General features: G+C 35.9%; 1 protein-coding gene across 17 annotated transcripts in view; it reads left to right on the top strand.

Moving 5' to 3' along the window:
* Dgkb (diacylglycerol kinase beta) overlaps positions 1–27,675 on the top strand; it is a 593,434-nt gene that overhangs the window by 314,036 nt on the left and 251,723 nt on the right. For all 17 annotated transcript variants that reach the window (XM_075948560.1, XM_075948552.1, XM_075948548.1 and 14 more), the window contains one exon: positions 24,044–24,108. In XM_075948560.1, the coding sequence (XP_075804675.1) occupies positions 24,044–24,108 (65 nt within the window). The remainder of the gene's footprint in view (positions 1–24,043; positions 24,109–27,675) is intronic.

Genomic DNA, 27,675 nt, shown 5'->3' with positions numbered 1-27,675 from the left:
AGCAAGGAGAGGGTGGAACTCTCGGGCATCAGTTTCTGGGATCCTGTTTCCTGTTTCCAACCTGACCCTTTGAAGCCTAAACTCTGCCCTTGCTAACCAAGGAAAGTGTGACTGACACAGACTGACCAGGAATCAAGGAATAAATGACAGCATGCTGTCCACGGATTGAAGAGACTGAAATGTCTGTGTCTGCCAGCTGTTACGGAATGTGGCAGGACTTCACCACTTGAAAAGGATACAGTATTTTCCCCATGTTAAACAAAAGCCCTGTGCTCATATGACTAATGTCACATAGACCTCCCTGGGAAAGTGAATGAGTTATCCTTGCTTGCATCTTAACGTAAACAAATAATTCTGATTCTGTATCCTGACATGACAGGAAGATTGTAAAACACTGTGCACATGGAGCTAAAAAGACCAGATTAAAATAAATAGCTCACTCCCTCTGTGCCCAATAGGTTCTCTGAGTCCCAGTTTAATCCTTAACGTGTTGGCAACTTTGCCTGTAGGATGTCTCCATCATCCACTCTCAGGGATACTGTAGGTGAAGTGCCTCTCCTGATGGGTACTGTACCTAAAGCTCATTTATCCTTATCCCTGGAAGAGCGCTACCTGAAGTGTTCCTAGGATTCTTCCACAGGGAGTCAAAGGTGCTCTTCTCGTAAAGATTTCACTCCATCCTGTCTAAATAATCAAGCCTGATTTCCCCTATGTAAATACAGTTTTCTTAAAAGAGGAACTTTAATGAGATACAGTAGCCTAGGTGGCAAGAAGTTAAGACGTTTCAGGCAAATTACTAAAACAGCAGGGTCCGGACCTGCCAATGACCTGAAACAGTCCAGTGTATTCGTAGGCCCAGGAGTGGAAGTAAAGCCCACAGTCACTCACAAAAACTAAAAGGTTCTTTTTCAAGGGCAGGCAGGGTCCAGGATGAGCATTTGCTATCCACAGTGGAACTTCACTCTGCTCTTGACATTTGGTTTTGGAACTTACTTTACTGACATTGTCCCAATCCTGCTGCTTGCTAAGCACTCACAACGCATTTGTTTTCCTGTTATTCACGTTCTAAGTAACTATAATATTTTTAATATGTTCCTAAGTTGTCATTTGAGGGATCACCTGGGTAAACTGAAAAATCTCGAACAGCCACCTTCGCAGAATCACTCCCTGCTTGTTAGCTGTCTTCAGGAGCCAACGGTGGCTTTAAAAATATTTTTAAAAATTAACCTAACAGTGGTAGATTCCTGTTGGCAAATCTGCCTATCTGTAAGTATGTGCTATAAGCTTAGGGTGGACAAGTGTTTGGACTTCCATGTCTGGGAATCATGCCATCAATACCCACAGTTGATTCTCATGTTTTTTTGGCACTTTCCCCCTGTGCCATCTGTGTGCTTGGCTTTGTGCCTCCTTGTGAGTTGGTCAGACTTGTGCCAACATAGTGGAATTTCTATGGGTGGTTCATAGAATGTATAAGATTAAGCATTCTAAAGAAGAAACTCTGCTATAGGAAGTACCACACTGGTTCAGCATATGGCCTTGCATGTTTACCTGAAGAGGCAGGGTAGTTATGGAAATCACAGAAATGCCCAAATGGCGATGTAAAAAAACAATCTATGTAAGATACAAAATAAAAATATCTTCTAACACTTTTATGGATTAACATATTAAATATACGTGTGTGTGTGTATGTGTGTGTGTGTGTGTGTGTGTGTGTGTGTGTGTGTGTGTGAATTCTCCATAATTATCTTGGACAGCGAGAGACCATTGAGATTTTTAGGTAGCACATTCACTATTTCAGAATCATCACTGACTATTCTCAGAGAATATACTTCATTTAAATTAAAAATATGCTCTAGGAAACTATTACATCCTGGATACTATTCTGAAGTCTTGAGGGCCAGTTAATGAGGTCCTAGGTATCAAAGTAAAAATTATATAGGTGGAATAAAAACATAGTGACACACACCTATAAGCTCAGTACTTGGAGATAAGGACAGGAGAATCAAGATCTTAAGGCTGGGTTTTGGCTGCATAGCAAAATTGACACCAAGGTAGCACATGTAATACCCATCTCAAAAGGAAGGATAAGGGCTGGAGAGAAGGCTTCGTGAGTAAGAACACTGGCTGCTCTTGCAAAGGGACAGATTTGTTGCCCAGCATCCATGGTGGCTCACAACAGCCTGTGACTCCAGTTTCAGGAGATCTTATATATCCTCTCTTCTCCCAAGACACGTGCACACATGTAGTGCATATATTACTTATATTTATACTCAGGTCCACAAACATAAAATAAACTAATATAAATCCTTAGGAAAATAATAGAAAGACATATTACAGTTCCAGTCAGTGAGTGAAGAGTTTAATAGTATAGAGTTGTTTAGATTAAACACACTAGGCAATGTTTTGCAGCAGTAATAAACTGACCTCTAGATCTCACTTGATTCAGGCAATGGAGCCATATTAATTCCCCTGCTCAGGACATTCCTTTCAGTCACCCACAAACCAGGTTCTAGAAGAATGTTTCTGACATTTTATCAGTTTGGCATCATCCAACCTACAGATGGAATGGGGAAGATGGCAAAGAATGAACTTGCAATATGTAATCACTCCAGACCAGAAATGGCACTTTCCTCTTGTGAACTGCTGACCATCACTAGGCAGTGGTCATCTCCTGGAGAATGCATAGAGTATGGGAGGCCAATGTTAATGACTTTCACCAGAGCAGATAGTCATGGCAAACATTCTTCTTTAAATGTAGTAAAAATATAAAGAAGTTTTTTTTTTCACTGTTCACATAGTTCTAGAATTTGGAAGTAACAGTGATTCAAAAAAAAATCTCAGGTATGAGCACCCTAGAACAGTATTTCTCTCCAATTCTACATTCCCTATTGCCTCCAAGAATCCATGACACATTTTGTTAATGAATGAAAGAATATTTAGGAGTGAAATTCCAATTTTACTCACCAGATCTAAAGAGGTTAAGGCCTGCCTGAGTCCACAGAAATAGTGAGGTCTTTCGACTTTCTCTGTAGCTCTATGAAAATCCAGGAAATGTTTATTTGCATCTAATTTACCATTTCACATAAATGTTTTGAAGCTACATGGTCTGTTATTCCAAATAAAAGCTTGAGAATGACAATTACAAAATGGCTTTCAAATACAAGAGTAGTCTAGTTTGCTTCCCTCCAATTTCTGTCTCATACGATAAGCAAGTCTTGGCTAGGCTTTCACAAGTGAAACAGTAACTTCTATGACATCAGTGAGTTGAATTCCATTGGTTTATAAAAGTTCTGGAATTTTATTCCTCAATCAAAGAATTCTGCCAGAATATTCTGACTTCCGAGGAAAGATGGTCAGTCATGCTGTGCTGTATTTTTATGGACCATAATGTGAATCAGACATTACACATATTAGAAATTAATTTTGCCATAGAAGTTAGAAAGGTCACTTTAAAAGATTAGGAAGACCTGCATAAAGGCCTGGACATCCTGAAAATAATGGCATTTAAAAGCACACTACTGTCATTGGAAGAGTAGTCTTCTCTTTAGAAACAGCAGGAAGCAGATCTGGGCAGTAACCATGTGTAACATTATGCAAAGACAACATTTACATCAGGTGGGAAAGATACAAACCCACTATATATATTTGTATATCTGTTGACTTTTGCTCCACCTGTGCAATATCTACTTCCATTCTTCTTGAAGTCTCTTGAATTGTGTTTACTGTCTGGAGATGAGTTAAAAGGGCATTGAGCATAATTTAAAACATATATATATATATATATATATATATATATATATATATATTAAAAACATGTATGCTAAATATATATGTGTGTGTTTTTATATATTTAGCATACATGTTTTTAATTGATATTTAGAAGCAAAAGATGTGTAGATTGAACATTCTCAGATATTTCCAAGATTGTTTGTTAGATAGGTTGGAAAAACGAAGTCAGGTGATCTTGAAAGAAAACTAAAGCAAAATTTAAAATTACAGATCAAAAGGATTAGACAGCCAAAGAAAGAACCTTGTATCCAAGTGCTGTGCCTTTGAGTATGACATGGGATTTACAACTGGCTTCAAGAGCTGTGTCATAGCATGTAGACATTGTCAACTTCTGTCCTAACAAGACCCGAATCCTTATTCTTATCACTTTGTGGATTTATAATACTTTAGCATATGATGAACAACACCAGCTGCATCACGACACACCACAACACAGTTACCTGGGAGAAATCATTTTAGTATTCAATCATTGACCCATCATCATGACACATCACAACACAGTTACCTGGGGGAAATCATTTTAGTATTCAATCATTGACCCATCACCATGACACATCACAACACAGTTACCTGGCAGAAATCATTTTCGTATTTAACCATTGGTTAACAACTAGAGAAACAGTCAAATTTCAGGAACCACCCACAAAACTTTCTATGCATCTTGAAAATAAAAGCAGTTTCAAGATGATAAAGTTTCCATGGAAAGTGTATTGTTTTAATTATCTTAAACTAAGTTTTGGATAATTTAATATAATTTCTCATTCATTTACCTATGTTTTGTGTTGGGGAGGGGTTATATACAGGTCACAGTACAAGTATAGTGCTCAAAGGAAAAGCAGGAGTCAGCTCTCTCATTCCACTATATGCCTCTCAGCATCTAACTTGAGTTGTCAGGTTTGGTGGCAAGTGCCTTTCTTGGCTGAGGCATCAACTCCATTTTTAATCATTTTTATTTCATACATTAAAATTTTTTAGATACTTCAGAACACTTATTCATCTTAAAAACTCTATGCAAAGAAGTGCTTAAACTTTCCAATGCATTAGCAATCACATAGCCCAGGGAGATGAATGATATTCTTGGAATCACAAAGAAAAACTATAGAGGGAAACTAACAAGTTCAATTGTAGATATATCTTTGCTGTAAACCTTGAGCCACATTTCATTCTTCAATACTGAACTTTAATGAGTCCAGATAAGAAGCCAGTCAATGGATACCCATTTAGCTAGTGATAATATGAACCCCAGCTGATTGTCCTAGCAGCTGTGTGACTTCATTACCATTAGAAAGGCGTGCAGCCAAGCCAGCTGGTATCCAAACCAACTACTCCATGCGCAGAGCATATCTATTTGTTAGTTTACACATCAGAATTACACAGGCTCCATGAAAAGTTTGGAGCATAAAATAGAATCTGCATAAAGATTTAATTTAAAGGGTTTATCATTACTATGCCAAGTGCAGCTAGTTTGTTTTGCTTTTGTTATGATATAGTATATTGTGGTTGTTTTCGGTTCTTCCATAAATGCAGCCTGCATGCAAAATTTGCATTTAGATACCAAACATAACTGCACATCATAATTTCCCAGTTAAGAAAACCTCTTTTTGGTTGTGTTTGTTTTAGTGCTTACAACAGTGCATTTTCGTTTTCTAAGGGAACTTTAATAGAAAGCAGTTTGGGGAACTTCTTAATAGCTAGTTCAGCTCACATCTGTCTCCTGCTCCGCACTTCCAATGCCACTCACCACCTACATTAGGCCTCTGCTCCCACTGCTTTGGACTTCTGCAATCATTTCCTAACAGGGCTTAGCTCTCTACTATCTTGCATCTGAGTCTACATGACAATAATCTTGAACCTCACTCCAGTTCTCTACAGCAGTGCTTTCTAGTGTGGAGAGCTACCTTGCCTTCATTAGAAACAATGGGAACCTAGAGGCAGGTGGAAGCAGAATCTAAGTCCCATTCATCACAGTGGATCCAAATACGTTTAGGAGCTAACGTTAGTCACACTACCCTTTTCAAACCACTTTTGTAAGAAGGATACCATGTATCTTAATCTTTTCTTTTTTGCTTCAAGAATTCAATTTCCAGTTTAAGGAAAGGATTAATACTTTGAGATAAGTGCAAATGAATCAAAATGTCGATTACTATTTAAGTGTCACTATATGTCAAGACCACCTAAGTCATCAAGTGGTGGTAACGATGAGCTAAGGTTGTAATTCACAGTCATAGGGGAAGACTGGGGCAAGCACAAGTGGAGGGGGGAGGAGATGCCCAGGTGATGGAGAAGTCCTGGCTGTGACCTTTGTGTGTTTTCTAGAAAGGGAGGGATTATGTTGAACTTTGAATAAATAAAATAAGCAGTAAGAGGGATTTGCAGTTATTTGAAATTATAGCTGGAATTATAAAAATTCACCGTCATAGCGAATTATCAACCTAGTCAAAATTACAATTTGTTATACTTTTGTAAACTATATTCAAAGTTTCATTATCCATACGCAGCCTTTTACTACAAAAAATACAATTTCAATAGTATTTCAAAATTACAAATGAATACTAAAGTGGCAATACAGCTGAGTTTCTTTTGTTTAATTATATCAACTGTCATGTGGTATACAACATCAAAGGCAATGGAATAAAAGGGCCACTCTATTTTATTCACAATTTTAGATCGTAAGAACTTTGAAAAAGCTCAATTTGATGTTTTGTGTGGTTTTGTTTTGTTTAAATCATGAACATTATTCCTGGTTGTTGCAGTTTAGAGAATTTATTCTCAAAATAGTCAAAATAGTTTCTTCACCAGCATGTCTGGATGTCTGTGCTAATTTCACAAGTATGTGGCGCTCTCTCTCTCTCTCTCTCTCTCTCTCTCTCTCTCTCTCTCTCTCTCTCTCTCTCTCTCTCAATCTCTCTCTCTCTCTCTCTCTCTCTCTCTCCCTCCCTCTTTGTCTCTGTCACAAAAGTATAACTCAGAAGGTTATGGGAAATCTAAAGTGAAACTTCAGTTAAAAGCTTAAAGGCCTAGAAAGTGTCTTTGCTAAATTATTTTAGTGTAGCCCAGACTTAAGGGAAAAATAAACTCTGTTTCAGTGAAGTGTGACAGTATGATTATGTACGGAAAGAATGAGTAGCAGATACTACTCAAACAGTATACAGCAGCCACATTCTTGCCCACAAAATTTATTGCCATCATATATGCAAAATATGTGACCACTCCAGTTCCATCTTAAGATAGCACTTTTCTCTGAGGCTGGAATCCTATTACATAAATCACATCTAAGTATGAGTAGGACTCCTGCGTGTACCAATTTAAGTACAGCTCTGTATGAATCAACCAGAAATAAAGACCAAATTATTAAGATGATGAATTATCTATATCCCAAATACACACCCACAATGAACTAGCATAGTAGCATACTAGAAAGAAATATTTCCATTTCAATTGTGGGGACACATGATTTCTGGTTTGCAGCCATTCTAATATCTATCTATATTAGCATATGTTGATTGTACCCAGAATATTGACAGAAACAATGTAAGCAGGAATATTTTACTTTGTTGCATCGTTTTAGAGAGATTGGTTAATGTTCCCATTGTCCCATGAATTAGAGTCCTAAAGTGAGGTAGATAAAGCTAGTCACGAAGTGGCCAACCATGAAGCAACAGAGAAGATACTAGCTATTTTCTTACGTCTGGGCCCCAAGTCTATGGGATGGGTGTTCTTTACAGAACTTGACGTTCTCCAGAAATGCTCTTATGATCCCACCCAGATGTGCACCTCATTATCATTCTAGGAAATTCTTTATTCAGTCAAGTTGGCTAATCATTAGCCAGAATGACAAATATTGACAGATGGTTTTGTCGTAGTTGTTGATTTAGCAATCCAGTGTGTTTTTCTAGAAACCATTCTTTAAACTTCTGGTTCTACTAAGTGAGTCACTACGTCATTGGTAGAAAGCAAAACAAATAGAAAAAAAACATTAATTTCCTTAACGAGTTCCCTCCCTGGTATCTTCCTGTAATGGGCTGTGGTTTGCACAACCTGTCTTCATTTTATTTTATCTCTACACTATTCAGTCAAGTTGGAAGAGATTTGAAAGTGTGCATGCTTCCTATGTGTAAAACTATGAATAATGTCATTAGACAATAGCTATACCATTTATCTCTTCCCAATAAAAGTTCCTCTATTCGTGGTGCCTGTGAGGCTCCTATGGGAAATTTCCCTGACCATTCTTAAAAAACAGATAAAGAAAAGCAAAATTGGTTCACTAATGGTGAGAGAGCCAGCCCTGTCGGGACAGAGTTTTCCTAGTATGCATAAGGACACAAGTTCCTCATCCAGACACCACTGTGTGTTTTAGACAGTCCTTGACTAAATTTGAGCCCTTTACAAAATATTTTATGTTTATAGCCTCTTCCCTTTCTGCCCCTCCTAGTTCCTATGTAATTGGGATGCACTATGTAGTTCCTTCTGAACTTTGATTTTATCTTAAGGAGTCCTTGCTAGGGAAGAACTGGGAAAGGAATATAATTTGATCCACTAGATGATGAAACACTGGCTCAATAATATTTCTCTAAGTTCTACTTTAAAACCCAAGAGACATTTTGATTCTCTCCAATCACTGAGTGAGTGCATTTCTATGTCACACTTCCATTAGATATGAGGCTCCATGATCACACTTCCAATCTATATGAGGTTCCATGATCACACTTCCATTACATATGGGGCTCCATGATCACACTTCTATTAGATATGAGGTGTCATGATCATATCACCATTTGATGTGAGGCACCATGAACATTCCCATTAGATAGCTTGTCTTTAAATCTTGTGTACTATTTTAAAATGTTGATATCTTAATGGTGGTACAATAATTTAAAAGACGAAACTTTTCAAAATATATGAAAATGTTACTTGAAATATAACTTGTATGTGCAGTTATTCTACTTGAGGGAAGACAATAACAAAAAGAGAGAGAGAAGAAATAAAAAGAAAAAAGAAAAAGAAGAAATTTTATGCTTAAAATCTCTTCACCAGAGCCTGGAGAAATGTCCATATGTTCTGAGCTCTTACTTCTCTTACAGAACACTCTGGTTTGAGTAATAGCACTAACATCAGGTAGCTCACAAAAGTCTGCGTATTGTAGGTCCAGAGAATCTGGTTCTATCTCTGGCTACCATGGGCACATGTGTGGCATATACACCAACATACTCACCTGTGTATCTTTTTAATCTTAAAAAAGTCTAATGCTAAACATATAGCAATTGTCTAATGAATAAATAAATGAGTAATAAGAAAATGAGCAATTTTAAGTACTGATGATATGAATATAAAATTTAGTTGGAATTTTAATAAATATAATATGAAAAACTTTCAATTTTTAATTAAAACAATAACGTTTCAAAGAGCTTATAAACTAGGTAAATGCAGTTAAATGATAATATATAAACAAATTTCAAAATAACCATGTCTCGAAACACACACACACACACACAATAAAACAAAACAAAACAAAAAGCCTGTGTTAATTTATAGCAAATAAAGGTGTACTCTCACGATTTTAAGGTATGAACTATTTGAGATAAGGACAAAGAGAAGGGATATTTTGGATTGTGAGAAATCCTCCCAGGTCGGCAGAATGTTTGAGTAACACAATTTTGACAAAATACATTTAATTTTCAGGCCTCCGGAGGTAACCTATGGAAGAAGAAACGTCTTCCTTTCATTGTCATGAGCCTTAGATCTTAGTTAACGTGACATCTCTTACGTTTTTTAGCATACAGAAAATAAAAATCATTCTGGCCTTTGTCCTACTACCCTGGGACAGGATTTGAACAGCTTCTAGCATTTGCTTTCCAAAGCCATGGTTTTCTTTACTGCTTACTGTGTGCTGAAGATATATTTTTCCATGTTCATCTCCCTGGGACCCATTTCGGTTTTCCCCACCAATTACAAGCTTTTCAGTACATATGGACCAAAGAACCCTTAAAGTGAGTTGAGAAACTGTACCACAATATAAATTATAAGTAAATTTTGTCTATAAGAATTAATATTGTTTCATACAGTTCCAGATTAGATTGGCTTTCTTTTATTTCCTGGCACAAAGTTTATTCGTGTATAAAAAGCTCTAACATGTAGTTGATAGAATGGTATACATTTTTGGAAAATACCCATTAAACTGACAATTCCTGAAAATTGCTTGCAATGGGCCTCAATAAAAAGTTATCGTCGTATGTAAAAAGATGCCTTAACCTTAAGTAAGAAGGCTTCCATTCTGCTCTTGGTTCCACTGGAATTCTGGGAAAGTTACTTCATTTTTCAGTCTATAAATTTGAATGTCTAATTACTTTTCAAGTTTTTCAAATTCCATGGTTTGTTATTTATCCCATTGTAAAAAAATTTGTATTGGTATAATTATATAACCCTATATGTTAATTAAGTTGGCTGTACTCATGTACCCTTAAAAGAGCAATTTAAGAAATGGGGCACTTGCATTTATGAATATACGCTAATGAGATTTAAACACATTTCAGCAATGTCAGCATCGTTAATCAATGTTATTAAGGGAAATGTGTAAGAAGATAAACTTGCTTATTCAAAACAATATTTATTTGCAATAAAAGGTACTTGTCTAAAATTAAGGTGAAATTAATATTCTATTCAAAGCTAGGAAAAGGGTATGTATTTATCACATATTTTTAAATTAGAAGACCCTAATGAGAAAAATGATCCAAAACATCTAAATAGTTATAGGCTTCTTAAATATATGTTAATATTCATTGAGATGAATGTACAACATACATTATGCTTAACAGCATTTTATATTTATGTGTTTATTTCTGTATATTTTTATTGGGAGGGTGTGCATTCCATGACACACATATGTAAAACAGAGGATAACAATGTACGGATCTCTTTTCCATTTCTACTATGTGTGTCTCAGGGATTGAACTCAGGTTGTGGTACTTTAGCCAGCACCTTTACCGGATAAGCCATCCCAGGTTCTGTTTAGATTTTGATAGTATTAGAGTACCAAATGATCTTTCTAAGAATGACAGTCCATAAATGAAGTCAATTTTTTAGCATCCCAATAGTATTATGCAAATAATGTCATCCATCAAGAGTAGAAGGGGGCAATAGAACTGTTCAGACTACCAACTGATTTTGCACTATTGCACGATTTACCCAACATTGATGGGCTCAGTCTTGTCAATAAATGAATAGTAATAACATTCTTCAGGAAGTTGGTGAGTGATTACTCTTCAGGGTGACATGGGAAAGCTCTACTTCCTGTCTAGAATCTGCCACCAGGTTGTACTCTCTGTCACACAGTGGGTCCTCTGATGGTTTCTGTTGCCTGGCTGCTCTGTACCGAGCACTATACTGATCCACTCTATCAACGACTATTTGAAGAACTCAGGAGTATAGTAAAGGTTGTGGAGAAAGGGGTACACTCATCCATTGCTGGTGGGAATGCAAACTTGTGCAACCACTTTGGAAGGCAGTATGGCGGTTTCTCAGGAAATTCGGTATCAACTTACCCCTGGACCCAGCAATACCACTCTTGGGAATATACCCAAGAGAGGCCTTATCATACAACAAAAGTATATGCTCTACAATGTTCATAGCAGCATTGTTTGTGATAGCCAGAACCTGGAAACAACCTAGATGCCCTTCAATGGAAGAATGGATGAAGAAAGTATGGAATTTATACATATTAGAGTACTACTCAGCAATAAAAAACAAGGACTTCATGAATTTTGCATACAAATGGATGGAAATAGAAAACACTATCCTGAGTGAGGTAAGCCAGACCCAAAAAGAGGAACATGGGATGTACTCACTCATATTTGGTTTCTAGCCATAAACCAAGGACATTGAGCTTATAATTAGTGATCCTAGAGAAGCTAAATAAGGAGAACCCAAAGAAAAACATATAGGCATCCTCCTGAATATTAACCTTCAGCAAGCGATGAAAGGAGACAGAGACAGAGACCTAAATTGGAGCACAGGACTGAAATCTCAAGGTCCAAATCAGGAGCAGAAAGAGAGAGAGCACGAGCATGGAACTCAGGACCGCGAGGGGTGCACCCACACATTGAGACAATGGGGATGTTCTATTGGGAACTCACCAAGGCCAGCTGGCCTGGGTCTGGAAAAGCCTGGGATAAAACCGGACTCTCTGAACATAGCGGACAATGAGGACTACTGAGAACTCAAGAACAATGGCAATGGGTTTTTGATCATTCTGCACGTACTGGCTTTGTGGGAGCCTAGGCAGTTTGGATGCTCAACTTACTAGACCTGGATGGAGGTGGGGGTTCCTTGGACTTCCCACAGGACAGGGAACCCTGATTGCTTTTTGGGCTGGGGGGGAGACTTAATTGGGGGAGGGGGAGGGAAATGGGAGGCGGTGGCGGGGAAGAGACAGAAATCTTTAATAAATAAATAAATTTAAAAAAAAAAAGTGTCTCTCTGGTGAAAGGGAAAATGGAGTTTTGGAATCTCATGTAGCATTATCTACAAAGTCCAACAATCTTAGTATAAGGCTAGTAATGAAACAGAGGGTCTTCACTTTCTTACCATGTGCCTTCTGAAATTTATCTGGGAGCTTCCTCACATATGTTTAGAAATGTATTCCTACTAATGTGTTGACTCTTCATTCTCTGCATATGGGCCTGAAAAATAGCCAAAACAATGCACTAGTCATCAAATTATTATGAATGTTTGAAGGAACTCTACTCTTTTCTTCAATTTTCACTATTAATGTTAAAGAAAAGAATTTCAGGGTAATATTCATGCTCTGGAAGAATCTCTCATTCTTCCCATTAAGTTTTATGAAAGCTAAGTTATTAAAGAGATGAGATCTTTATAAGTGTAACTTTCCTATGTACAGACATAGATTAGAATTAATTTTATCATCTAAGAATCTAATTTGATGTGTGACATAGCAGGTGCTTATTAAACCTTCTTTCAGAAACAACCTCAAAGTAAGTTTGATAAAAATAACCATATATAATAAATGTGCCTTTATAGAAACTGCTATATAAATTATATATAATATTGTAGTGTTTAGGAGCGGCGGGCTGCGTCCCCGGCACCTGGCTGCGCCCACGGCTAGCTTTACTCGAAATAATTACATGGAAACTGTATTCTTTTAAACACCGCTTGGCCCATTTCTATCTAGCCTCTTCTAGGCTAGCTCTCGCACCTGGACTAGCCCATTTCTAATAATCTGCTGTAGCCCACCAGCTGGCTTACCAGGAATGATCTTAACCTGCGTCTCTCTGGAGTGGGAGAATCATGGCGACTCTCTGACTCAGCTTCTTTCTCCCAGCCTTCCGTTCTGTTTACTCCACCCACCTAAGGGTGGGCCTATCAAATGGGCCTAGCAGTTTCTTTATTGCTTAACCAATGAAATCAACAGATTGATATATGACACTCCCACATCACTTCCCCTTTTTCTGTTTAAACAAAAAAAGGAAGGCTTTAACTTTAACATAGTAAGATTACATATAACAAAACAGTTATCAAACAAGAATTACAGTTACAATATTTATATCTATTTTATCTTTTATCATAACAATGGAAAACTATAACTACCTATCCATTCTTCAACTCCATCAAAGACTCCAGAAGGATATAATATTACCTAAGCAAACAAGAAATCCAAACTCTAGAAATGACAGAGACATCTCGCTCCCTGGACAGTCACCCAAACTTTCTCTGTACCGTTGGGGCATCCATCTTCGGCCTTCAGGCCCATGGTATCCAGCAGACATTTCCATGAAGCAGGAAATTCCAAAGACAGTTCAGTCACTTTCTGCTCTATCCTGCAGAATGTCTCGCAGACTCTTTCATGAGTCAGGGACCCCGAAAGACCATCTCACCTTTAGGCAAGTTCAGCAGTCCTCTTTCTGCAGGTTCTTTGTGTCCAGTTTATGCATCAGTCCATGCAAGAGCAGTTTCTTGCCCAAATGGCTATCAAACTCCGTAAGGATCCTCTTCAATGCCCATCTTCCTCTCGAAGTAGATCAGTGCCGCCAGGAGCAGAGTGCCTCATTGTCATGAAAAGTGCTAAGTTATTAAAACATTAAATGTCATATTCTGCAGCCTTTGAGAGATATGAAGAATGCCTATCTGAATTATATCTCTATATAGCTAGAAAATCTAACTAACATGACTACAAGCTTTACTATTATCGATGATTATCCATTAACAACCTATATTTCTTAATTATACAGTACATTTTTAAGTAAACTACACAATCACAATACCTTAATCGAGAGCAGAAATACATAAACATATAGCAAAATTGACCTTAAAATCCATACCAATGCAAATTATTCATACCTATATCATTTCCCCCTTTAAATGTAAAAGAACATTTATAAGCAATATTTTGGGAACATGGACGCAGTTTTTTCTCTCCAAACTGCTTCCTGCTGAATGGGGGCGCCGTTAATTTAGTCTTTCATGGTATAACCTGTGTGCCAGGGTCATCTCAGTTGGCAGTTGAGCGAAGTAATTTTTTGAGGGTGTTACAGCAACCTTTCAGGAGGGCGTGGTCTATCACACGAAATTGGAATAGAAGAAATCCACAGGGTCTGGTCCTCTGTGAAAACAAAAGAAGACCCTTTCCAAAGCATCATATCCTTAGACCCAAATTTTGAAATCATAATACCCTTATATCCATTCTGGTTTAGCTTGGCAGCCCATGTAATGAAATGTCTCTCTGTACTTAGCTCCTTCACAGTCAAAAATTTTAAAGAAAACACAATGTACATAATCCAGACTTTCTGTGAATTTTCCATTTTTACATGGCTTATTTTTCTTTATTTCTTTTAATCTCTTAACTATCTGTACTCTGTCTCTTTAAAGACTTTACCTTTTTTTTAAACCATTAATTTTATTCTCTATATTCTTTTCCTTCTCTCTCTCAAGCCTACGTACATTCATCCAACAGTGTGACTCATTGAGGTCTGTTATGTCTGAATCTGTTTTATTGTGAATCTGTAATATTTTTACTATCCAGGAGCATTTCTTAAAATGTTAAGCAGTTTTTAAAAACTTAAGTTGCACCATGTACAGGTAATACGGTACCGCCTGTGTCCAGCCCAGTCTAAACTTTAACTGTTATCACAGTAATTACTGTAGTTCCTGCCTGAGACCAGCACAGTTCATCATGTAGGAGCCGAGCAGCTCCTGCCTCAGAGCCATTTGGTGTTCCTGAGCCACACACAGTTCCGGGCACACAGCAGTCCACATTGCCATCAACCAAGCCATAGCACATTATTCCAAATGCTCCATTCAAAAGCTCTGTCTGCCGCAGAAGCCAGACAGAGATCGCAATGGCGGCACAGCCCAGAAAGCCGGCATTTTAAAACAGCCAGTTTTTTCCTGCTGCTGAGTCAGGACAATTTCTTTGCGGCACGCAACCCACAAACTGCAAAAAGCTGTCTTAAATTCTCTCTCTCTCTCTCTCTCTCTCTCTCTCTCTCTCTCTCCTTTTTAAGCCCTCTCAGGTTTTATGTGGAGTTCATTAGCACGTAGGGTGCCACTCTGTAGTGTTTAGGAGCGGCGGGTTGTGTCCCCGGCACCTGGCTGCGCCCACGGCTAGCTTTACTCGAAATAATTACACGGAAACTGTATTCTTTTAAACACTGTGTGGTCCATTTCTGTCTAGCCTCTTCTAGGCTAGCTCTCGCACCTGGACTAGCCCATTTCTAATAATCTGCTGTAGCCCACCAGCTGGCTTACCAGGAATGATCTTAACCTGCGTCTCTCTGGAGTGGGAGAATCATGGCGACTCTCTGACTCAGCTTCTTTCTCCCAGCCTTCCGTTCTGTTTACTCCGCCCACCTAAGGGTGGGCCTATCAAATGGGCCTAGCAGTTTCTTTATTGCTTAACCAATGAAATCAACAGATTGATATATGACACTCCCACATCATAATATAATATGGGCATATATATTATATATTACTTAATATTCTGTGTGAAAGAAACCAGAAAAACATTTTGGTATGGAAATAGAAGGCCCTTTGTACCCATCCATATCTTCCCTTGTTTTATATGCTACTAGATTGATCTTTGTTCATAAATCTATACACAAACTGCTCCAAGCAGTTATTAAACATTTGACCATATGGACATTGCTTTTACAATTTACATTGTAAATAGGGAAAGAAACAGCATTTACATGTTTGATAAAACACAGGCTCTGCTTCTAAAGTAAAGACAAGAAACTGCTACTTCAGGAAAATTTTAAAAAGCATACGTGTCGTTAGGTTAAATATTAATTTGAGTGTCAGCAATAATGGGTACCCACGTTATTTAAGGAAGTCATTAGTTCACTGTGTAGTCAATAAACATATTGATTAGAATTAATTCACTCCAAAAAGTCTCCAATAATTTTTAACCTCAGTTTTTCTCTTTAATGACTGCCAAACTGTTTTCCCCCTGGAGGAGGGGTCTTTAGTAACAAATTTGTAGTGATTCATTTTCTGATTGCAGATTAGGTATGTCACTGTTGTGTGGTTCACATGGTTCGAAGCATTTTCTCTGAGCTTCACTGTTCTTGTCTGGAGACTGTTTTCTCTCTCTCTGTTTTGAAGGTCTTTAGTAGCTGTTTTAAAGAGACACTGCAGGCTGCTCAGAGGGTACTAATGAAGATATGTCCTAACTTTCTTTTGGCATTATAAATTTTGGACATCTGTTCTGACTCCTTATATGTGAAATAAAACTCATACCAGATAGTAGGATAAATGAAGGGGTTCATTATCCTAAATGTCATAACATTTGTTTGAATTATCATGTGTGTATTTTAAATGCTGAGATTGTCATCTTGGTCCTGTTTCATCTATTTGCAGCCCTTTGAGAAGACGATAGCCTGAACAAGTCTCTTTTCCACTGCATTAATAATTCAGGAGAAATAATTTACAATTTATATGTAATAAAAGTGAAATTGTTGTCAGTGAGCTATACAGTCTGGTAATTTCTAGAAGCATAAATATTTTACTGAGAAACATACCCTTTTAAAGCACAAAAGGTTTCTTGTTATAATGGCATTCTACTTAGTGACAAATAATGCATTTTAAAAAGCCATGTGTTGACCATTATTGTGGTTCTCTTTGTGTAATGGTATTATAGATTCTTATGTGTTCATTTATTAAAGTGCCCCCATTGTGTGTCTCAGGAAGGATTTGTCTCTGAATTCCATGGTGCCAATGATTAGTGAACGCTCCTTTGAGACCTTAGGAGTCAGCGTGAAACACACAAGGATATAATTGTTGAAGTTTTCTTTTAGGATATAAAGAACCGATAATTTGATTGTGATGATGTCAACAATGTCAATCAGTTTAATTTAAAATACTCATCATTAGTTCTGCTTTTGCCAGAAGTTTGGAGGAGTATTACTGATCAAGTGTAACTAATGTTAAATATAACATCATGAATCACACACCCATTATGCTTGCAGATGCTAGTGATCTTAAATGTTGCTTCTTGATGATTTCCCTTTTCCAATATTAGATGAAAAGAACAGCAGATAGTTTACTGGTAAAAACTGGTTTAACTAAGTCTCATGGAAGCAAGGTAGTGCTTTACAAATGTGCTGTTCTGAAAATCTGCAAACGTCAAAGGAGCTCTCATCTTTCTCTTTGCTTTGCATATTTGGTAGAAAATGAATGGTGTTTTGTCTTGCAAAACATTTCAATCCAACACACCCCTTAATACTTGTTTGTGAAGCCAGTTGCCTTTCTAAGGGACTCCATTAGTAATTTGACAAACATAAAATATGAATGCTTAGTTTATGTTTGCATTGTTATATGTGTAAAAATGGATTTATTTTTTATCTCTGGGGCAGTGTGAGCTTCAATTCAATCATCAAATGTCAGACAATAGACTACATTTCAAAAATTAAACGGAGATTGTTTCACGTTGTTCATATGCCTTGAGTAAAACATCAGATGTCTGATTCATTTATAAAATAATAAATGAATAGATGATAAATTAATATAATGGAAAATATATCTTAAAGGCAAATTTTAAAGGCCACCATATTTTATTTGTGTACCAGTCCAACAAGGAGGAGTATTTCCTTATAAATTTATCTAAAGTAATTTAATACATTTAAACCTTCAGAGAAGTTTAAACAATTAAACTGAGACTTTTGTTCTAAAGTAACTTTTTAGCTATACACAGATTTACACATATGATATTAGATGATGGAATGGGTCTAAGGTGAAAATTCAGTCTAGTTCCTCTGGGTTACAGCTTTCTTTTGTATGAACTTTCCATGATGGAAGACATCATAATTGTAGAAGACTTTGTATTTTTAGCATGTATTGATGTATCAAGTTTGGATTACTATCTTTTCCTTTTGTCTTCAAATGGAAATATAGAGCCTGAAAGTCCATTTACAATTCATAATTTATTTAAACAAATAAAATTTTATACATATTTGGAATTCAATCCTAGAACTACTTTGCAAAATCTAATATAAAACTTGCGTTCAGAGTTGCTAAATATGCCCCTCAAAGTCTGCATAAAATAAGCATTCCAAGTGTATTTGTTAAAAATGATCATGATTGCATAAATACACAAAGATGATTCTAATTTTCTCAAATTTGACTATGGTTAACACAACATGTTACAATGTGCAAAACTAAAATTATATTTCCAATTTCATTCAAGTTTGACTATGGGATTGTGCTCCTAAAACTTTTTTTATATGTACTACTATTGAATATAGATGATCAAAATAATTTTCACATGTTGACAACTATTCCAACTTTTTGTGTTGAACATTGATTCTTATTTTGGGGTTACTAGTAGGAGTACTTTAATATTAAATCCCTTAGATATTCAGCAATCAGAAATAAGATATTATAAAATAAAAGTAAGCAAACACAATCTAAACATGTTTATATGTGACTCGGCTTCTAGAAGTATATTTGAAGAATAGAAGAGCGACAGGCTGGTGAAGAATTCTTCCATACCAAACTTTGTGCATAACATTTTGTGGCATGGATTAATTACTGTAGAGTTTATTTATGTGTCATGACCAGGATAAGTCTATGGGTATAAACATAGACATTTAGAAAGCAATTTGGCAAGGTAACTATCATCTAAATTATAACCTAAAAGATTCCCTATCACCACCTCAGCCATGGGCTTTTGGATATGGTAGAGGCATGAAATTTCTTCCTGTTAGCCGTGTATGAAATATTCTTAGTCAATGAAGATTCAAAATTCAAGTCAGACCTGGGAAAGTCATCATGCTTAGAGAGTCTTTGAAAATATTTTATCTCATGGACTGTCAAGAATAACCAAATATCTGCCAAGAGAAGAGTAGACAATCAACTCCAAGATAAAACCAAATCATGCCTGTATTTACATATGCGTATGTGAGCATTGAATGTGTTGTATGTGTGATCATAATTGTATGAAAACACATGTCCGTACAGATGGCTTATGTTCTGAGGGTTTTTTTTATTTGATTATGAATAGCTAGATGGATGGAAGAAAGGAAGGATGGGTGAATAGATAGGTAGGTAGATAGATAGATAGATAGATAGATAGATAGATAGATAGATAGATATATTAAGGAAAAATGATTAATTTGAACCCAGAATTCTCCCTTTCAGCTAGTCTAGCTGGTCAACTTGTTCTTCCTGGTATGAAGCCAAATCATCCAAATTGAGCTCTGTTCATCACACTTACATGGCCAGCACTTCCCACCTTGAGCTGTTACCCTAGTGCTCAAGTCTACACTATTTTATATGTTTCTTCTCCTGGTACATTTTGTCAGGAAAAATAAACGCATGTGTAACAGGTTTCACAGAACAACTGTTTTAAATATTTAAAACTACAAAACGGATAAACAAATGAAACAAGTGAGCAGCTTCTACAGAAACGAAATTTGAAGGCTATTTTGGACAATATTTGAATTTGATAGATGGGCTCCAGCAGAATGCTTAATTTTTATTCATATTTTTTTTTGATATTGCTGTTATGTGGACCTTTCTTCTCCTGTCCATTCTTTAGTCTCTCTAGGCTTTAATTTTGAACTATCTGGTTTCTCTTCCATTAGGCAGCCATCTTGGTATTTATTTTATTCTCTTCGGTATGTCTCTACAAGGTGTGATCTGGATAGGTGATATTCTTCTCTCCCCCTCCTCTCTCTTCATAGACCATCAGGAACTACAGTTTTGTCTCATATTGTGTGTTACTCCAGAAAGTCAGTCTGAAAATGGAGGTATATTTACAGAACACAGAGAAAGGGCAGAGTTAGTTGAACAAATGCAGTAGAGGGGAATTGGAGATGACTGACTGGCCCTTTCTATCCTTCCACAGAACTGTAGGCATTGTAGCAATAAGTGTCATTGCCGACAATAGTTTGTCACTAATACTGATATTTCCTAGCACACACCCTTCCCCACAAAGCTTGAAGTTCTAAGCAATGTTTTTATCATCACGTTTTCAGATTATTTAGTATTTTTCCCGGAAATTATATCTACTTGTAAGCAAGGTTGTGGTGGTGGTGAATGAAAAAAAAAGTACTTGGACACCCATTAGCATTTACAAAGCCCCTCAGGATTTATTTGTTACGCGTCGGGCAGATGGCTATCCAAATGAAATGAAAGCTAAGTAAACATGCGATGAGCTGTCATTTTGAGATCTCTTATTCAAATCAATCAAGCTATAAATAAAATTATCTTAAATATAAAGAATATAATCCTGTTTGAACAGTATTCCTATAATAAAGCTTGGATCTTTCAGGAAGTATGCCTTACAGGTAGACAGAACATGACTGCCTATTATCTATATATAGACATGTATACTCAAGGTTCTGTTGTAGCTGTTCTGTTTGATGACTTACGATACAGAGTTCATAAATCAAATAAAAAAGGCTAATTACATGGATTGTCAGACAAATGTACTTGCTACCAAGCCTTATGATCAGAATTCAAGCTCTGGACCCTACTGGTAGAAGGAAAGAACCAACTGAGTTTTCCTGTACTATGAAAACATACACACATGAAAATAAATTAATATATGTAAATATATTTAATCTTAATTGAACCATTTCACTTTAAACATTGAAACACAAATCTGGTAGATTGTTTCATAATTTCTCATAAACTAACATACACATCAAAGTAGCTATGCAAGTTTGCATTCCCACCAAGTTATATATAATTCTTATTTCACATATAAGTGTCACTCTGTTCTATAGCATGGTCACAGAAAAATCACATGACCATAACAAACTTCAGTGAAATGCTCTAAATTGTGGAAAATCGCAAAACTAAAAATAATGAAATGCTAATAGCAGTTTGTCATCATACTATACAAAATTGTCTCTCAGTTAGGGTAATTTGATTGTAACAATATAGAAATAGAAATAACATTGTAGAAAAACATTAAGGAAAGAATAACTAAAATAGACATGGTTAGAAACTGAATATGCATTCATATACAAAAATTCTTTTATTTAATATGTACTTATACATGGATAACTACATCCATTCAAAAAGTACACTGAAGCTACTGCTTAAATAAAACTGAACAGTAAATTTATTTTGCTTTAATGGACTTGATATATTTACTTTTTACTTCTTAAATTTAGCTTAAAATAAAATTAAGTTAAAATAAAACTTTATAAGTTAAGGAAATAATGAAATCAACTTAAAAGCCAGAAAATGTATACTTAAAAATTATGCAATATAATAAGCATGGTTTAGCATCAAATTTCCTGTCAACAATGTTCTAGCATGTTCATGAATCACAGGAGCATCCTGACTAAATATAATTTGCTCTGTGGAATCACTGCACTTCATCTCCAGCACTACAGAGTGGATGTATTTCCTCTAAGTATAAGAAAGCTGTGGCTCTGGATACAAAACCAATTTGTTGAAAGACACAATGGCCTGGAACTCCAAACTCGCTCTGAATTCAGTTGTCTGAACTCAGAAGGTGAAGTGAAGCTGATTTGAGTTGTTCCCTCAACATGGGGGCAGAATGGGTAAAATTAAAATGCCATGTTTGCATTTCCTTACTTTATTTCTCATTAGAGAGTCATACGTATCTCTAAAATAATGGCTGCTGAGCAAGTTGGCGGCAGCTGGCAGTATTCCTTCAGGCACCTTGGGGCAGTGCCAGAGGTTCAGAGTCTCTAGCAAATTTGGGCTGAATTCTCATCCAAATGAACACCTGCTACCCTTGTCCAGCCCCAGCCTTGCCCTGCACAAGGCCAGCTCTCTTTGTGGTGGAATCCATTCAAAGGGAGAAAGCCTGCAGTGTTCCCTACTTATTTTTCTTCCCCTCTCCTTTTACTAAGTGGTCAATTGCCTGAGTATCTTGGAGATGGAGATAATACTAAGTTTATCTTTGGCTCGTTGGCATGAGAATCTTCTACATTAGGAGTTTATTCAATTATATTCCTGTCTATTTAAATATTTGTTTTTATTTCCTTCTCCTCTTATTTCTATTTCTCTATCAAGCTTAAGTGGCTTCTTGAGATTTTTATTGCAAAAGTACTTACTTTACAGAAAATCACTCTACATGATTTGCAACAGGAAAAAAAAACAAATAATTCAAATAAAAACGAATTCAACGATGTTCTCCCAATGGGCCAGAAGTGTCAACCATTCACTCTCTTAGTCCTTGATTTCTATGCTTTTGCTTTTGTGTAATTATTTGTTGGATTTTTGCAGTTAGTTGGTTCTTCAAGGTCATTTTACATTCAAGTAGGAATAAACTTAAAACAAACGCTCTTTAAAAACAATTACTGATCAAAGAGCATATGTATCACAGAAACTCAAGTTTAATTTTCCCTATAACTTTGTAACACCATAAGATAGATATGTAACCTAAAATGTTACTAAGACATATTAGTATTTATAAAATTGCTACAAAATATGCAAACTTTACCTTTAAAATGTCCACTATGTTGTCCATGTTTTATTTTTGTTTTAAAATAATGTGTTAGAAAATCAATCAATAAAAAGTGTTCTCAGTAATTTTTATTGTAAATGTTCTTTTAATACTCATCTATCTACAATTTTATACCCTTTTTCTTGTAAAATAAATTCAGTTATTTGACAATTGCTAAGTTGTAAGATGTATCTAAATAGCTGCAGCTTGCTCTGTCTTGCAGAGAGAGCCTTTCAGCCATCTGCAGCCCTTGGACCCTCTTGTTGGGCCTTGTGCTTTGTTATGCATGAGCAAACACATTCGCCTTTTCATTTCATTCATTAGACTTTTAATCCTTGATTAGTGTTTTCAAGATTCCCTCAAATATACAACTTCTTTATTTCTTTTGTGTTAGTTTTCTTTCTCTTTTGTCTTCATTCTGAAGCAAACTTAGAATTGAATCACAAAAGTTCTTTTCTATTAAAAAGATTGGTAAATATATTAGTTTCTCATTTGAGTGATTAATTATGTGTTGCTGGAGAATGGGAAAGTATCTCCTTACTTGGAATAATAGGACTGTTTTTAATACTGGTCTAAATGGTCTATACTCCAAAACTTGGGTTACAACGCTCCGCCAATCTCACACATCCAGTGTAACTCTTGTCTTAGAGAGATGGCTGGATTACCAAAAAGAAAGTGGTACCCATTAGGGCTCAGAACTGTTGTATTTAGCATCTGAGAAATGAGTTAGAATTGTCAAGATTTCTTTGTGCCCTTCTCTTTGCTGGCTTTCTCTATTACAGGAGATGGGTCAGAAGGCTATGTGTGTTATGACCAGTTATCAATCAGACATCTGGGGCATGCTGAGCAAACTCAGAAACCAAAGGTTCCATTGCTTTATTGGGTTCCCAGCCTCTCACTGTCTTCTTACCCACAGTTGACCTCCAAGGATCAGGAACTTCTCTGCTGGATCACTTTCCCACTTAAGTCGTCTCTTTTACTCTTGCTTAGAAATACTTTCAACTGCTCTCTGACCTTATAACAAAATGTATGATTTTAAGCAGAATTTAAGCATGGAGCCAAACCCAGGAATTAAAAGATATACAAATTCAATAGAAATTAATTTTTATATAATTATAAGAAATGTCTAGCTTTGACATGTTTTTATAATCATTCTTTCTTGGACTTCACACGGGTAGTACATATTTCATTAATTTCAGAATATCTTCTTGTAAATAGCATTGTAAAAACAGAATTGATGAAAAAGTCTTGTTTATTACTTTATATTTCTACAAGATAATAAAATCACAACTATCCCTCCCCCATTTTTTCTTTTAGGACGCTTCCATTGCACACAGATTCCATATCATGCGAGAAAAACACCCAGAGAAATTCAACAGTCGGTAAGGCAACAACTGATGGATTTTTAATTTTGATTGCTGTTGGTAATTATGTCGTTAAAGAAGATCACTATGTGGTGTATACCCTTTCCATGAAAGGGTTGGATAAAGTTCCGTTTAGGTGTTCACATTTAGATAGAAGTAAAGTTGAATGTATTTTTCTTTTTTGTTTTTCATAGTGCTATAGTGCAGAATGCAGTGGGTATCATGTCTATTTCAATTTCATGTGCTTTAAAGTAAATATTTAAAGTATGTCGAAAGTGAAAATCACACATACTACAAGCCTTTGCATGGCTCAGTAAGTGGAGCTGCTCATTCTCCATCCCATGGGAAAACACAGTTCTGGTTTGATAATTTGATAACTTTGAGTGATCTTATATATGCTGGTGTCTCAGGTTGCTACCCTTTGAACCACCATCCCATATTTGCTTCAAGTAAATGCCGGTAAAAATCACCTTTCTAACAACCTCAAGAGCAGAAATGTAGACAGCGACCTTTGTCCTTAATCGGAGAAACAGGAAAAACTTGGCCTCCCTAGCTTTGATTCTTCGGGGGAAATATGGCCTCTACACTAGAAAAATGGGGAAAAGTATTAAATTGCCTTCTGTTCTTATTATCCTCATTGTTACCTGGTATTTCATATAGCAAGAGAACCATAATCTTTATATCTGTATGGACATTATATGAATTTCTCTATTGGTATTAAAAGCCAAGGACTCTGTTCTCTATATTGGCTAAGTGGATCCTTAGCCATGAATACTACATGTAATTTAGTCAATACGTATATAAATGCTAATTTCACCATACACTAGTACTTGACATAATTTTCTTATGTGAAAACAAATTTATAAAAATAAATGCTATAAAAATATATTTCAAAAGTTAAGTCTTAACTATAGACTTGAGGGTACAATTTACTGAATCATTTTAATAAAAAGGTCTCATGATTTGTCAGATCCTAATTTTTAGTAAATTTCTTTAAGTATTTTTGTAAAACAGATGTTTTTAATACCTCTGGTGCCTTGAGTTGTTTCTTAGATTACAAATAATAAATTTTTGAGCATATAACAGTTGTTTCTTCTCTCTTGGGTCAGAAAGCTGTAAGATTGTCTATTGTCTTCTTTTGTTGTGGTATGCTTATCTGGTTGTGTGCTAAGGAAGTACTAGCTTTGTAAACAAGTTCAGTAGTGTTTCTTCCTCGTTTGGAGAAGCAGTTTGAGGAGTATTGGTATAAGCACTTCTTGGTGTTTTAGAGGAATTATGCGATACATCCATGTGGCCTCGGGGGGTTCTTTCTGAGATGATTATATTACTGCCTCAATCTCATTGCTTATTATGGATCTCTTCAAGTATTTGTATCTCTTTGATTTAATTTTGGGAAGTCATATGTTTCTGGGAATTTATTCATTTCCTCTAAACTTTCAAAATTTGAATGTAAGTTTTAAAAGTACCTTTTACTTAAAAGATCTAAATGACTCCATCTGAAAACTTAGATTTAATAAAGCAGCAGGATAAATAAAAACATCAATATAAAAACCTACCCTTTGAATGACCATCCCTTATTAGCTACAAGTAAAGGCTGGTAGAAACAAAAATAAGCTTGGCAAAAGGAAATCTGAGAGGAAATTAACACTTATAGTGGTTTCAAAATAAATAAATAAATCCCTAGGAAAGCTCTAACTGATGATGTGAATGTCTTCTAAGCACTAGAGAGAGAAAACGAGAAAACACTAGATGGTGAAAAGACCTCCGACATTCATTGATTGGAAAAAAAATCGATATTTTAAAAGTATCTATATTACCTAACATTACCTACAAATTAAATGCAGTCTCCATCAAGAGAGACTGTTTCTACTGAATCAGGAGAAGCAATCCTAAAATTCATATTGCAGCATCAAAGATCTCAACCTGCCAAAACAGTCCTGGGAAGGAACAGCAATGTTGAAGGCACAGTGATGCCTGGTCTCTAACTATACTCTAGAGGTATATTTACAAAGCCAGCACAATAAAGACTAGCGAACAAGCCAAAACAAATAAACAGATATAAAAGAAAAATAGGAACTCACAGAGTCTGAACCAACAACCAGAGAAAGCATTTACTGCCTCAGATACCTCTCCAGTCTATGAACACTAATCATTTATCTTAAACGATGGCCTGTAAGTGGAAACCAGAAGGTGCAGATTTGCTACTTGTGTGCTGCTCAAAGTAGTGACTAAATGTGGTCTTGCCTCTAAGGGATTCACGGACGATACTGTTTTTAGAGAACTCCACAGTGCTTTGAGGATAAGGGGCAGGAGCTCCTGTCACAGACAGAGGAGCGAAACATGAGCGTTGGAATTTTCATTGCTAGCTTTTTCTTTTTTAAATATTCATTTTCTACCACATATATCTACTCTTAAGAAGACTGTTTTGTTTCTGTAGTTTCAAAATTTTTATTTGTCTATTTATTTCAGTTTCATTAGATTTCTTCAATCCAAATATCAAAATTTTGAAAAATGTTGGCGAGTCCTAAATGTATAGATCGGAACATATAATTGATAAATGCTTTAAGACAGAAGCCATCTCTCTAGCTTCAGGTCAAGTATGTGCATTCCTGCCTATAATTCTGGAGGTGGCTTTCACTTAAAGCATTTAGGCGATTCTCTAAGTTCTACTACAAAAATTCAAAATATGAATGTCTTCTGAGAAGTTTCTGTGAGGAAGCAAATTATACATAAAACAATTGGATCTGCCAGGGCAGACATGGATTTCAACACTGCGGCAAGCTCAGTCATAGTTACTAACGTATTTTCAAAAACTTGCAAATGAGTTCTTAGAAATGATGCTAGTGACAGTGTCTCTGGTCAGAGCTCACATCACAAGGATTCCCCTGCAACTAATGCCATGCTCCAGCATGAACACTTTGAAATTTTATATATATATATATAGATATATAGATATATATATATATATATATTAGATCACTAGATTTCTAAAATTAACTTAAGGAAATTAATTGCATATATATATATATATATATATTCCTGCTCCCTATGCTTCTTACAGTAGGAATGGAAAGAATTTGGAAAGATAATGATTTTCTGATGCTTAAAAAGCACTCTTTGCAAGGCTCATATCTTATTCTTTCCAAGTTCCTGGAAAGATCTAAGTTAACAGTTAAAATGTAACACACTCTCTGTCTGCTGAAACTTTAAAATAAAACCGAAAGTATATAAAGACTTCTCAGATTTAGACTCAAGGAAAAATAGTGTTTGAAGTACACATGTTAATACAATTTAAAACCATATGTTACATAATATTGGTATTTGAAATATAAATATAACTTGTCTGTGAGTGTCTACAATCATTTTCAAGCTGTTGTGATTTCACAGATAGTTCACCTCTTCTGGTTATATTTAGAGTACTTTAAGTTCTTGTTTTAAAGGAAAGAACATTAATAATTGTTCACTAGCCACTCTAATGTGTGTTTCTAAATATCCGATAATTGTGCAGCCCTAATTTTTTTAAAAAAAATTTAAATGCTAGGAGCAAAGATGACTGAATATTGAAAGAAATTACAAGTTGGGTGA

The sequence above is a fragment of the Microtus pennsylvanicus genome, chromosome 14, assembly GCF_037038515.1.
Source record: "Microtus pennsylvanicus isolate mMicPen1 chromosome 14, mMicPen1.hap1, whole genome shotgun sequence".
Lineage (NCBI taxonomy): Eukaryota > Metazoa > Chordata > Mammalia > Rodentia > Cricetidae > Microtus > Microtus pennsylvanicus.
The sequence above is the reverse complement of the archived record's forward strand: the minus strand, read 5'-3'. Positions and strand labels throughout refer to the sequence as shown.